At 40.7% G+C, this 14,290-nt stretch overlaps 1 protein-coding gene across 4 annotated transcripts in view; it reads right to left on the bottom strand.

The window, feature by feature from the left end:
- Positions 1-7,591, bottom strand: part of ITPR1 (inositol 1,4,5-trisphosphate receptor, type 1) — a 158,101-nt gene extending 150,510 nt beyond the window's left edge. For all 4 annotated transcript variants that reach the window (XM_010184649.1, XM_010184650.1, XM_010184648.1 and 1 more), the window contains exons 1-2: positions 7,500-7,591; positions 3,678-3,748 (exon numbers count right to left, since the gene is read on the bottom strand). In XM_010184649.1, the coding sequence (XP_010182951.1) occupies positions 3,678-3,748; positions 7,500-7,591 (163 nt within the window). The remainder of the gene's footprint in view (positions 1-3,677; positions 3,749-7,499) is intronic.
- Positions 7,592-14,290: the final 6,699 nt, after the last annotated feature.

The following is a 14,290-nucleotide window of genomic DNA, read 5'->3' as shown; positions in this document are numbered from 1 at the left end:
CTTTCACAAGAATTTTTGTATTAACATTTTTAAAGAGAAACACCCCAATGAATGTACTTTTAAGACAATGTTTTGCAAGGCAGTTTTAAAGGACTTTTGAATTAGTTGGAGCTAAAAACATGAAGGGTCAGAGAAACATCATAAAAAAAAAATATCCCAACCACCATATTATTTAAAGTGGATTCAAAAAGACAGAATAATAAAAAAAATAATCATCCCCCAGAATCTCACAGACCATAATGACCATCCAGCCTCAGAACACTAACTTCAGGTGCTGTCTACTTCTGACCGGGATGGGAAAAGGAAAGAAAAAACCAAATCAGCCTTCACACCTTCAAGTGACCACACTAATATTTTAAGGACCTAGAGGCACAACAGCATTTAATATGTGAAATAACCACTGGTAAATGCTCATAGTAACTTGAGGATGCTGGACTAATTCCTTTCTTTAGGGTTCTTTCCAACTCTGGCACTTCTAGTTTTTTCCACCCAATAAAACCTCTGAGGTGTTTGGGATTTTTTTGTTTGGTTTTTTTTTTAGTTTGTGGGTTTTTTCATTTGTTTAATGTCTCATTTATACTTTTACACCACTCTCCACATCTTACCTTAATGCTATCCCACCTTACTCTCAGCATCCTCTTGCATTTCATCTCTTTCAGGGCTACACCACCACAAGATTAATCTGTCAGCCTACTTTTTCCCACAGCTTTTTGTCAGCAAAGAAGCTCTCCTGTCCTCAGGACACCTCTGTACCTTTGCTTCCAAGCAGACTGAAAGGCTCTATCACTCCTACCTCCAACTCAAGTCGTGCTGCTGCAAATCATCCTGTTCAGCCCAGTTCATCCAAACACACATCAGGGTTTCCTCACTGAATTTTCCTTTAGGACAACTTGAAGCCAGCGTTTTTCAAAGGAGTGACTTCACAAACACACAAAACCCACCTCTGTTTCAGCTTTTTGCAGTGCTTTTAGGAACATGTTCCTCAGGCAGGGGCTATTTTCACACCGCTACATTGTACACAGCATCTCTGCTGCGGTTCAAGGGTCTAAAGTAGAAAGGGAAACCACCACCCTGTAGACAAGGGCCTTGCTGCTGCCACGAGATGCAACTGATTAAGTGTAGCCTAGGCAACAAGACTTTTTAAAACCTGAAACACCCTTGGCTAAGAAAAAAGCAGGATGGAGTAATTCTGCCACTGGATATATATGCTTTACTTTCACACTGAATTTTCTTGGAGTCGTGTATGCATATCTAAGCAGTGAATCTTGCTTCTAGATATCTCTCAGCACTTTGATTAAGCATGAAAATTATTTTTACAACTGTTTTACATCTGCCCACAGAAGACAGATCTGCTCAGAGAAGCTTAAAATTACATCTCTTAAAAATTCTACCCAAAGCAAGATCCTTGAGACCGGCTACAAAGTCAAACATTCGGTGTTCCTCCCTACTGAGGCCTTCAGATTTGACTGACCTCCATCTGGGCACCTCACAGCACCCCTCATGTGAAAGAAGACTGGCACATAGATATAAAACAGGTTATAGCATAGAGGCATTTTTCCAGTACTGTGTGCAGCTATGACGTAAGTCACTTACATTTGGTTAATTTTGGTCCTGCTTTAATAAGATCTTCAAAAGTTACTTCTCGGTTATCAGTGCCAATGTTTTGCCCCTATTTGAATTCAAACGAAGATCACGCTTCTTCTCAGGCCAAACTGCAGCGATCCCATCATCTGTGATGCCATGTGTGGACTACAGCAAATCACTGAGCAAACATGAGCACCGCATACAAAGTCTGCTCAATACTGGAACATTTCTACATCAGTTCCCAGCCCAGGCTGTACCAAAGGGATGTGGTGCTACTGATCTGCTGTACCTGCAACACTGCCCAAGGCAATGGAGGCTCAGTCTCAAGTATGACAAGACTAAATATCGGGCCTACTGAATGACGTTCACCAGACACGTATGGTTGCTTTACATCCCAGATGTAAATGCTGCTGTTTGGACAAATGCACCTCAGGGAAGACCTTCTGTTCCATTTGTAAGGGAGGTATTTTTGCCAGGTGTCATAAAAACACCACGTAAGATTACAGAGACATGGCTGTAGTTCCTGACCTTGCCAGAGACTTCCTGTGCAACACCCCAGACAAGCCTCTGGGTGCCTTTCTTCAAAATGAAAAAGGGTTGAAGATAGTGCAATAAACTTCATTATTACTTCTCCTGAACATATTTATTGTGGAAAGCATTTTATCTCAGACGACGCTTATAAAGCATGCATATAAATAACAGAAATGCCTGCTAAAATTTTATTACTTTTGTTGCCATTTACTATTAAGCATAAACTTCCCCATGAAAGCTTTAGTGAAGTAACTACAAAGGTTGGAAAAGGTTCACACCATTCTCTCTCCATGTATAAATTATAAGTACTATGAGAACATTTACAACGTCTAACCACAATGTTTTATGTCAGACAAATGTCTCTGTACTTGCAGTTCCTAAACGGTGCTAGCAAGAATTGCCTTTTTCTCATTCTTTTCTCTCTCCCTCCCCTCCTTCGGCACTCAGCAGTCTCAGTCGAATCTGCCTTTATTCCTTCATACGATTATAGCGTCAAGAAATGCCTGGAGTCAGGGCTCTGGTAGATGTAACACCATTGTTCTTTTTCTGGAGAGCTTAAGATTGAATGCTACAACATCCCCAGGTTGCCTCTTCAAGTATTTGAGTCATCAGCTTTTTAGTTTTCCAGTAAAAAGGGAGAAAAGCCAACAATATTCTAAAAAGAGAGTTTTATTATATGAGACATCTTCATGTCATGGCAAAAAAACCAAAAGAGCAGCAAGTAAAACCTGCAGTACAGAAGACATGTGATTTTCAAGGGCAATAGCCTGCAGTTGTGCCAAACCTGAACAGAACCATGGCAATTCTGAATCCCTGATAAAGGTGAAGCATAACAAAGAACACAAAAGTCATCCAACAAATAAACAAGACAAACACTTGCTGCTACATCTGAGAACAGCAATGAAAGGTAGATCAATTTTTTTAGAACATTTGGCTGAGCTATCCTTTGGGTAAAAGATGCTACCAAGGAGTGTGGGGAAAAAACCCCAAACAATTCAGTAAGGTTTTTGCAAACAAAATCCCAGTTAGTGCTTCTCTTCCTGTCTGAGACTTTTCTAAAACAAATCACCCCCAGCCAAACCGTGCAAAGATGTAGGAATTCGTTTCTTATCACTAAGCATAAGTTTCCTGGCAGAATGAAAGTAAAGTCAAATGTAGTTAATAACGAATGAGGTCAAACAACAACAGTTGTTACAAACATTTGCTCCTTTCCATTTTCCTCTTCTCTGAGATACCTTTGGTACTAAATGGCATGTATGACAGTACGGAGAATAAGAAATTAAACTTAAGACCCTGTAAGTGAGAACAGATCTGAAAGCCAACCTCAGCTGGAAACCTCATCTCCACTCCCTCACAAAGCATTATTTTAAGTCCCACAACTCACTTCACACAGACATTCACACTTATGTACTTTTTCTTTTCTTCATGAGTTGTACTTCATGGAAGAAGATGACACTGAAGTATTCAATAGGAAGTGTGGAGGTCAGCAAGAGTTACACATGATTGCACAAAATACAGGGATTACCCAACCAGGAGGGTAATAAGCTGTCTAATAAACTTACCTCTGAATTTTTTGGGAGGGTTGTTAAGATCACCTGCTTCTGGCTGTACAACACAGCGATCATCCACAAGGCTGCAAAGGAATGAGAAGTAAAATGAGATTTTACTCCCTTGTGATTGCTTACATCCTTGTTAGCAAAATCAAAGTTGTTTATCTGCAGTATTTTATCCAAGTGGCCACTTCAGCAAAAGACATTCCCCAAATGCCAACTTATGCCAAACCTTTCTAAGAAGCATGCAGCTAATTTTTACTGTTGCCCAGAGCTATGCTCCTGGATAGGTGGGACAATAAATAAGTCATTGCTCCTGTATACTGCATCATCTTTATGTCCCCTCCTTGAGGTGCAGACAGAACAGCCCATATTCTAGTTAGGCAAGAGACAGCCTTAGAACAGTTATTGCCTCTTGGACAGATTTAAATAATATTGCAAATGTGTTTATATGCAGGGCAGACAGGAAAATATGACGACTGTGCAAACTGGACACTGCCTCTATGACCTCTCAAGTATTAAGCAAAGGCAGAAACAATAACTGCCACAATAAAAACTGACTCTCAAGAAAAAGGAAGGCATAAATACAGCCTCCTGCTCACCAGTCACAACCACAAGATAAGTCAGGGTGTTGAACTAACCTCCTCCTGTTCTACTAGGAAGGAGGCGAATTGGACAAGGGAATGCATTCAACAGGGAATGCCAGGACAGAGCTGTTCCTGTGAATAGACAGCGGCAAAAAACCCACAGGGTCAACTCAAAGCCCAAAGAATAAAGAAAATAGTTGAGATGTAGCTGTCAGTCACCACTGCTCTGCCCTGAGTGTGCTTTGCATCAACACAGAACTGGACTTATACCAAACACTATTTCCAAATGGTGAAAATGCACCTGGAACCAAATACTTTGCAGTTTCTGGTTTGATCCTAAGTGACTCAAATTGGCCCCTTAAAACCAATCTGTCAAAGAGGCTTTCTACACAAAAGTAGAAAGTAAAACTCCAAGGTCTTAAAGGTTTGAGAGGTCCATTCTCATGCAGAATCAACTTGAGAAAGATTGAGACCTAGAATATGAGAGTTGTTCCTTGCAGAGGCTGGTTACATGCAGGGAGCATCTTGAGACAACAATTGTGGAAAATAATGAAGTGCATAAAAATTAAGAGATCAGAGAGATTAAGTGGATTCAACAGTTCTATGCATCTAAAACTTGCATATGCAAACATTCAGAGTAAATTGCTTTTTCCCCATGGATTTTTCTCCCTATTCAGTATTATATATACGTATATGTGCTCCAACAAGAATGGTGGTATTAATATTTGAGCTGACTGAAACACCTGCTTCTAGTGAACAAAGGGCCAAGAAAATATCAAAAGTCAAATGGTTTATTCTGGTCATCCCACACAGAGACAATCTCAGTGCAATATATCACTCTCATCCTGAGATTAAATTGAAAGTAAAGAAGAACTTCCCAAACTACTAAGAAAATAATTTTACAGGGCGCAAAACACAACAGATGATATATTGAACACTGGCAATTGTAATGATGACAGCACTGAGTTTGGGAAACAGTAAGAGTAAAGTCCCGATTAAGCAACAGTCATGTCATAGGAATATTAAAGAGGAACACTCTTCAAAGATTTAGAACGACATTAGAATGTATAGTGGGATCTGTTTCTCAACCTTCATTAACCACATGAACAAGTCATTACACATTGTTATGACATAAGACTGTCAAAACTCCACATGGTATAGAGTACAATTACATTGAATCTTGCCTTTGCTTCTTTAATTTTCTCCAGGACAAAGACTAAATTAAATATGGGACAAAACTAATTTGATTATGAAGGCTTATTAAGATGATAATGCATTTCATGTTTCACATAGCAGTTGGGATTTCTGGCTTAAATCAGGCTCAGAAGATGTGTGGCCATTATATAATGCAGTTACCTTAAAACAGTACTGATCAAATCAAAGAGGATGCTTGTAGCTCTAAGGGATCTTTAGACCTGCTGTGAGAACATCTCATCAAGCCTAGAAAATACATGTGCTTCAGGCCTGTAATATCTAAAAGGACTACCCATGGTGAAAAATATCTGCTCAGCAATGCCATCAAAAGCCACAGCCACTGCATAATGTTCATCATGCACCATATGGGATTAAACATAACATAACAACTTTCTACTTGTTTGGGAATTATTTACTGCCAAACTTGTTTCAATACTAGGAAGAAAAAAAATAGCCAAATGTATAGTATCGCTCAATTCATTTTGCCAGTTTTCAGCAGGTAGTATTTGGCCAGTTACACAGCTGATCAAATACTGCAGAGTCATACATGTCATATTTGACGAGTACCTGGGAAATTTGTCAAATACATTCGCCAAATACTATTTGACCAACCCTACTTACTACATCCCTTGCTTTTATCATACCTTCTTTCCCTTCTGGCAGCATCCCATATTTTCTTCTCTTTCCTATAATAGATCATGGTGCATCTTCAGTGTCTGCTTCCTTCTCTGCCCCCTTATTTTCCACAATCCTAATAGCTAGAGGACTAAACCTACAAGTTAGTTTGGAGTCACTCAGATGAGATTCCAGCCCATCGTTTCCTGCCGAGAGACTTACCAGGATGCTGTCTTTGTACCCTGCTTGGGAGCTCCATTTAGCAGATGCATCTGGACAGTAGGCATCAAAATATTTGCTGTCACTGTACCCACCCTGAGGCCCTTACGGCTACTGGAAATGAGAAAGAGCATGTTGTGTGCGTGCCCACTCACCACATTGTCAAGCTTCCTGGTTGCTTCATTGCTACTCATTCAGTAGTGAAGTACCACAGCAATGTGTCATGCATGCTATTTCCCTCCCTCTAATTTCTCACTGCTTTGAAACAAGGTGGCAGATGTGCTCTTTGAGCTGCTCATCCAGCCCCCTGCAAGGTCTTCCAAATCAGTACACAGCTCCACTGACAGTTTCTGATGTTTGGAGAGATTTCTCCTCAGCACCAGCTGAGCAGAATAAAACATAACCTGTCACTCATCAGAGCTGTATTTCAATTCCACGGCTTTTCTTTGCAAACTCTTCCTATGTGAATGGCTACTTTTTGTTTAATGAAGTGGCACACACTTCTTACTGCTTAAAAGGCACTCTCCTATAGAGCACCTACTCTGTGTCTTTGCAGAAGAAAGCGCAAAGGAGCTGGCAAGGCACAGCTCCCACCGCAGCTCTGGGGTGCTGACCATTGGCAAAGCAGACGATTCAAAGATTCAAAACATGTTCTCCTGTGACTGGAGATGAACAATTTTCTTTGTACGAGAAACCTCAAATACTGTAAGAGAAGACACAACTAGTCATAGTGGTAAGTTAGTGGTATATAAACGGGTTGGCTCAGGGTTGCTTTTTTTTTTATTATTTATTTTTTTAAGCTACTTCCATTGCCTATGCTACATCCTTTTTTCCAATCAGCAGATTGCACTGGGGCCTACTCATTCCTGACTGGGGGGGGCAGGGAGGGACAGGACGGGACACACAGATGGACACGGGACAGACAACATGAAAATAATTTGCTTGCATTCATTCCCTCTACCCACACCTTAACTCCACAAACTTCTTCCTCCCCACCAAGTATATCAAAACCACACCATAGCCATCGATACACTCTCCATCCTCCCAATATCTAACTTGCCATATTAGCTTCAGGTCATTTTAAATTTAGGGCTAAATCTGCACATAATGCTACCTTGCTTTACCCTGTATTTCCAGGGAGTCAGGCTCAGGATAGCTAGCTGAGCTCTGCTAGTCCTTCTTATGGATGGCTTTAGTACAAGAGAACAGCTGTTCTTACCCCAAAGTGCTAATAAATCCATTTGTTGAGCCCTCTGCATAGAGAGAACAAATATCTCCAATATGAAGGAAGCTCGACATCTTGTCAGTCATCTCTGGCTTACTGCCCCTAGAAGAATAAAGCACAACATTACTATTTATCAGGCAGAATTTCTCGGTATACACTACTGGAGGTTACAACAACAGGACCCTTCATTCATTCGTTTGAAAAAAACTGAACAAGTTCTTGCAGTGGAACTTCGGGTATAAAAGAAAACACAGTATGTCAAAATACTAGCTTAGAAAAATAAACCAGGGAATAAACAAACAGCTACTGGCAACCCATTCAGTGTGGGACTCTTTTAGGGGTAGCCATACCCGTCCCAACAGATGCTCACAGCCATTTCAGCCCAGCTGATTCGATCCATGCAATCATACCTGTGAGAAGGAAAGGAGAAAGAAGAGTGGGCTGCCTCAGCTCAAGACATTTGTGCCATCTAAATCACAACACTTTTCTCTGCCAGATTCTTTGTCATAATCAAAGGTAGGTTTGAGCATATTTTAAAGGTTCTCTGGTGTGCTGGAGCGGTACTGGTGGGAATTGTAATGTAAAATATTGACATGATTCACGTCAATATTTTTTGGTCATGTCAAAATATTGACATGACCAGCACTGAGGTAGCCACCAGCTCACAGCTGCGGTCTCAGAGACAGCATTAGATGAAGACCCACTGACTATGCCTGACTACAGATTTTGCATGTAAAAATGTAAAGATTAAGATTTTTCCGAGCCAAATACTTTAAAATAAGTCTGTATAAGGAGGCCAAATCCCTGTGAAATCAGGAACACTTCAATCCTGTTTTTAAAACAGATTGCCTACAAGTAACACTGAGGAGACAGCCACTTAGCATTGTCAGCTTCCACGGTATTAAGAACTATCCTTATTTTCTTTAAAGCCTCAATTCCTGAACTGAATGATACAGGATGTACCAGTCATTTAAATAAATATAAAAAAGCAAGTTCCTATCTGTCACAGCAACAAAGAAAAAGACAACCAACATGAGCCCAGATAAAAAGAAGCCCAACTGAATAGATTTTTCAAAGATGTCTTTTCCACAACCATTTACTGGTTTCTTGGAGGTTTTCCTAAGTCATGCTTTTTGATCAAGTTCAAAACACTGACATCGCTTTTTGTGCGGGAGGTTTCAAAGAGCAGGCAGTGATGCTGCTCTTCCAAGCGGCTCCTCCGCCCAGGCTGGTGACTCGCTCTGCAGGGCAGCCCTGCCTCGGACCAGGCTTCCAGACTGAGGGGAAAACAATCAAAACCACTTTCACCCTCTCCGACATCACACCCAAATCAGTTTTAAATGGGCTACCACCAGGAGAACTAAGCAGCAGGAAATCATGCTTATTATGGAGCACAGCCCTGACATTGTACTGGGGATAAATACTCCCTTTCACTGAACATTATCTTGTTTACCAAAAGTGTAAGGATCAAGTTTATTAAGCAAGGCTGGAGCTCAACAAGGACAGATTCATGGAGATTTAAAAGTTAAATGTTGATAATGCAGCACAGACAAGAAATTGAAAGCAAAAAACTGAAGCTATGCTTTTCTTTTAAAAAGCTGCAAAACGGCCATCCCTCCTCTGCCTCACCCCCTAGGTAGTCATGGTGATAACAGTAATAATTACTTCCATTATTATTAAGTCAAAGCACATTATGCACATTCTCAGGCCTGTAAATCCCTGTGTCACCTGCACAATTAAAAACAAATTCAGGAAAACCAAAAGATAATGGGCCCAAGTTCATATGCAGGGTAAAGAAGTCTCAGCTCCTCTGAAATAAAAAACTGTGTGCATACAGAAGCAAATTATTTGGCTTCAGGTTGCTCGTTTAATGCCAAGTCCTTCAGCCACTGCATATGTTATACAGTCCGTTCCCATCCCCTCTTGATAAGTGGACAGAAAAACATTACTACCTATTTTAAGATATATGCCACAAAACGTACAGAAATCTGCTGAGTGACTGAATTGGCATCACTAGAAACGCAGCTTTCCTCATTTCCTGACTCTGACGTTAACTACGAGCATCATGCTAAAATCTTTTAAGCCCTCAAAATTAAGCTCAGCCCTAAATTAATGCAGCACAAAGCAAAAGGTATTCAAATCAACAAGAAATGTAGGTAACTCCAAACAATGCCTTTTTACAATGTCATTTAAGGTATCCCATTGGGGGTGTGAGGGGGATTACTCTACTGAACCACACCATTTTTCCTTTAGAAGAGGCAGATGTTCACCACAGCTGCTCCCAAGAGAATGTGAAGGTCACAATTATTAACTTCCATTAGAAAGGAGAAGAATTTTTTCTTGACAAAAAAAATAGTCGTCTCAGATCATTGACCCAAACCAGGCCCAAGGACGGGCAATCACATTTCTGCATTACTTTCCAGAATATAGCCTCCATTTCCTTGTATTTTCTTTACCGAGGAAGATCCTGGCACACCATGATGCATACCATGATACTGTAACCCCAACATACCACGCTGTACACTGTGACAGTGTAACTCCTAAAATAAGCCCTTCTGCAATTTATTGACATTTTCATTACTAAAATGTTTAGCAACTTTACCTATAAACATTATATATGTTTACGGATAACAGAAAGGCAGTTTTAGGTCTGGAAGCAGTTCTACTGCACAGTACAATTGAATTGCATTGCCAATCTGTTCACCAGATCCTTCAGAATTTTTTCTGGATGAGCTCGCAAAGCCATCGCTACCGAGTCAGGGTGCAAACTGCCTGCGGCACGGCTGGACCCAGCCCCTTCTGCAGCCCAGGAGAGCAGTGCTCCTCGTGCTGCCTGCTGGCCATCAGCTTTGCTGGAGTTAAGGCTTACAAAGGGTTGATCTGGCTACAGTAACCTTATTTTTTAAGGCTTTTTTCAAGCATGCAGTATTTAGCATTTAAGTCCTCAGTCATCCTTTTCTCGTACTCTATTTGAAAACTGTTTTAACGCCGATCAACGTGATGTTACCTCCAACGCAACAGGAGATACTTGGATGGAGTGTGTCTCCGCTGCTCTCATAAAGCACACTGCCAATTCTAAGTAGGGTGAGCCTCTTCATAAAACACCTATTTATCCTTAAAGGCTTACCTGCAGACTAAACTGGCACGATGAACGCTGTCTACCACTATTACTTTCTTTAATAACTGAATACCAAAAGTCAGTCCACTTGACATTTATCTTCAAACATGCTGTTTTCTGAGGTTGGCCAGTGCTCAGGAACATGCTGAAATGGCAGATGGAGTGAGGGACTAAATGACCCAACAGGCTGCCTTACATACAAGATTTACAAGTAAAGAGAATAACTTCCAAACTTATTTAGCTTATTTCAAAGCTGCTTCCGTAGTCTCCTCATGAGGGACTCGTGACACCTAAGACAATTACTCAACTAATTGATCAATTATTTGCACTAAAGGCTAAATGATCAGCTACCACAAATTGATTATTTTCCACCTCTGGTGCAAAGGACAACTGGGATGTCTGAGACAAGAAGTAATATTGGAAAGTTTTCAAGAGCAAAGCGTCCAGGTACCCGGTTTGAAAACCTTTTATAAACAGCTCTGACCATTAACATCAGCTGACCACACTAATCCCCAAAATCAGACCTCTACAGGAGCCCCAGCTGGAGAACCCAGAAGCTGAGGCACCAAAAATCTGTGAGCCTTGGCAAATCTGCGCAAACCTCATGGCACAGGCAGGCCACAGGGACTTAAGAGAGCAGGTTCCCCTCCTAGACATGTCAGCCAAAGCATCTGTGCGTGCCCCCTTGTCTGGGGAGGGGATGGTCCCCTTCCCACATCACATCAGCTGAAGACGTGAGATGACCACCAGAATCCCCCTGGAAGCACAAGGCAGGAGGATTCACACACACATTCTCAATACCCAGCTTTTACAGCTAAAACCACAAGCACTCTGCTCAGAAAGCAATTGTCCTCAGTAGACAAATACAACCATTACTCTGCAATTTATTTATTTTAGATATGCCAGTGCCAAGAGTAACTGATTAATACTAGAGGAGGGACAGCCCTAAGAGAACACTGGAAGTTGTTGCTATGCACAGTCCCAGTTTTCGTGGCAGTCTCACATCCTCGCAAGAGAGGAGCCCCGCAAGAAACACAACGTGTTCAGCCGTAACACGGCACGGCCCCATCCACAGAGCATGGTCGTCCACTTCCACTTAAACACTGGGGGGAAAACAAGATTTCTGATAGGTAAACTGACTTGAGAAATCGATTATGAAGTACTCTAATAAGGAAATGAAAGCAGCACGGCAATATTACCATGTGAATCTAGCAAAAGCGAATCAGGTTTCTCAAAAAAAGTATTACGAGGCTTAACTCGGGGGGCAGCAATGTCGACAGCAGCAACACATGGATTTAAAAATACTGTTCCTTTCCCTCCAAGCTGAGGACTCCAATTTTGACAGATAGAAAGTCAGACTTAGACTTTACGGTGAGAAATGAAATGTGAACTAGAAGTGGACTGTATATTGAGAAGCAGATTATATATACCTATAGACATTAAAAAATACTTGAAAGATGAGCATATTTTACAGTGTTTTTAAAGCCTTGACAGCTTGAATTCTTTTCTATTTTAGTGACGACTTCCTCATGCATATTATCTATATAAAGTTATTGTGTCTTTAAGTATGTTTCATATACAGTTTATCTGCACAGAAAATAAAATTAAGTCTCTGTTTAAGAGGCTACTAAAAAAAAATACAGAAACCTGCTGAATTTCATGTGAATTGCAAGGTGCTGCTTTGTAAGTAATTTTGCCAGTCTACAGCTTTACTCTATGGGACTGGATCTGAAAACACGTTAGCTAAATCCATGCAGTGAATTAAACCCAGGAAACCTTTCTATTCAACTCAAGTTTTAGGACTTGCCTTTCCCCTACTACTCTGTATTTGGAGAACACAAATTTGGATCACAAGACCACGAGTTTGGTCTGACTGAACAGAAAGTGCCATAATTATGGGGTTCCTTTTTGATTATTTTCTTACTTATAGATTACCTTGTGCATATCCTCTAAACAAGCTGCATTTCATACAGCAAAAGCCAATGAAAAGAACCAACCTTGAAATGCAAACTAAGTGCTTTGACAGAGTCTGTCCAAGGCCCTTCCCCACCAGCTCGGCCATTCCTCTCCGAACTGAAGGTGAAATTCTGCAGACCCCTCCTCATAACTGCTTCCACTGGCTTTTGGGAAGACTAAAAGGACTCAGACCTTTAGGGCACAAGCAGATCTTTTGCTTAGCCTGCTGGCCTTGAATAAGCCAGTAGAAGTTTGATGGAGTCACTGAAATTCAACTCTGAGACACTTCAACGCATTTTCTCATGAAAACACATTTCATAATGGTAGTTAAAGCAGAATTAACAGCGCAAACACTCAGAAATCAAACTGACTGTCAAACATCAAATACCTTAATGAGACAGCTGCTTTTTGAAGATCTCAGAATAGGAAATGCAACTGCTTTATAAACATTTCACGCTAATTTCCCATCCCTCATCTAGATCTTCATGCGAAGTTAGAAAAAACAGGCTTCAGAGAAATGCCGAAAGTTTGCTTTCCTTGAATAGGAGTCAAGGCCCCCTTTTGAAGTCCCTCCTTATGGGCACGGTTTGTAACAAGACTGCTGCAGTGTGCTATTCCTCATCTCAAGCAATTTAATGCTAAAAGGCTTTTTAAAGAATCTGAAGCTATTTTGCCAATACCATGTCTCACGTGCCTGCTTTGTGTGGGATTTTAATTCTTTAACCTATAACTGCAAATCCTATTTGTAAAATAAATGAGACCAAATGTGTCTTACTGCCGATGGTTTGATTTCCAACAACTGGGATACAAATGACTTAATCTTTATAAGATGGTTATAATGATGTTTGTTTTGAGCAAAAAAGCTCCTTGCTGTGCCTTGCAATCCCATGATGTACTCAGTTCTCCATTATCATATTTTCACTGTGGTTTAGTGCTCAATTAAATAGAGACTGGCAATTTCATATGTACCGTTACAGAAACTGGAGCAGCGCTTTATTAAAGGTTTTTTTCACTCTTCAGGTTGTTTAGGTAAGAACAGAATCTCAAAGCGTACCCAACTGCTTCAACTTCATTCCTGCAGACAGGAAACTCCACAGTGAAAGTCCAATTTTGGTTCAGTTTTTAACAGAAAAAAGATCAGAGTTTAAGAGTAGAGAGACAACAAAAAAGCAAACATAAAGGACAGCTTAAAGGCATAAGCTGTTGCTGTGCATTTGAAACATCCTCAATTAACAGATATTGCTAGCATTACATCAAGACTTGATCCACTGAAAACCCACAAGAGCAGTTGAGTCAGAGTGTCTGAAACAAAAGGAACTGGGTCCTCGATACCTGTAAATTAGGCCAAGCAAGCTAGTGTGGTTTTTTTAATATGTACCCAAACCCTAACTCCCTAGATTTAAGTGAAAGCCCAGGGCTCAAACGATTTGGTAAATTCAAACCTTATCACAACATTGCTTGGCCAAAAATGTGGTCTGATAGGTTTGATTTGATGGTTCTTCTCACTAATGTTTCTCTAATGATTTCCACAGCTTTCTGGGTAACACCCACCCAGCACTCTGTATCTATTTTTACAGGTGCAGCTAACTTCTTAAAAATTGAAATCAACACCTGATGTTGCCCATTCTTATTTCAATAAAGAAAAAGCGAAGGTTTCCTCCTCAAGGGCTGTGAAAAAGACTCAGAAGAATCCCATTAGAACAGCCAAAGC

This window comes from Mesitornis unicolor, unplaced genomic scaffold (genome assembly GCF_000695765.1).
Source record: "Mesitornis unicolor isolate BGI_N332 unplaced genomic scaffold, ASM69576v1 scaffold12595, whole genome shotgun sequence".
Classification (NCBI taxonomy): domain Eukaryota; kingdom Metazoa; phylum Chordata; class Aves; order Mesitornithiformes; family Mesitornithidae; genus Mesitornis; species Mesitornis unicolor.
The sequence above is the reverse complement of the archived record's forward strand: the minus strand, read 5'-3'. Positions and strand labels throughout refer to the sequence as shown.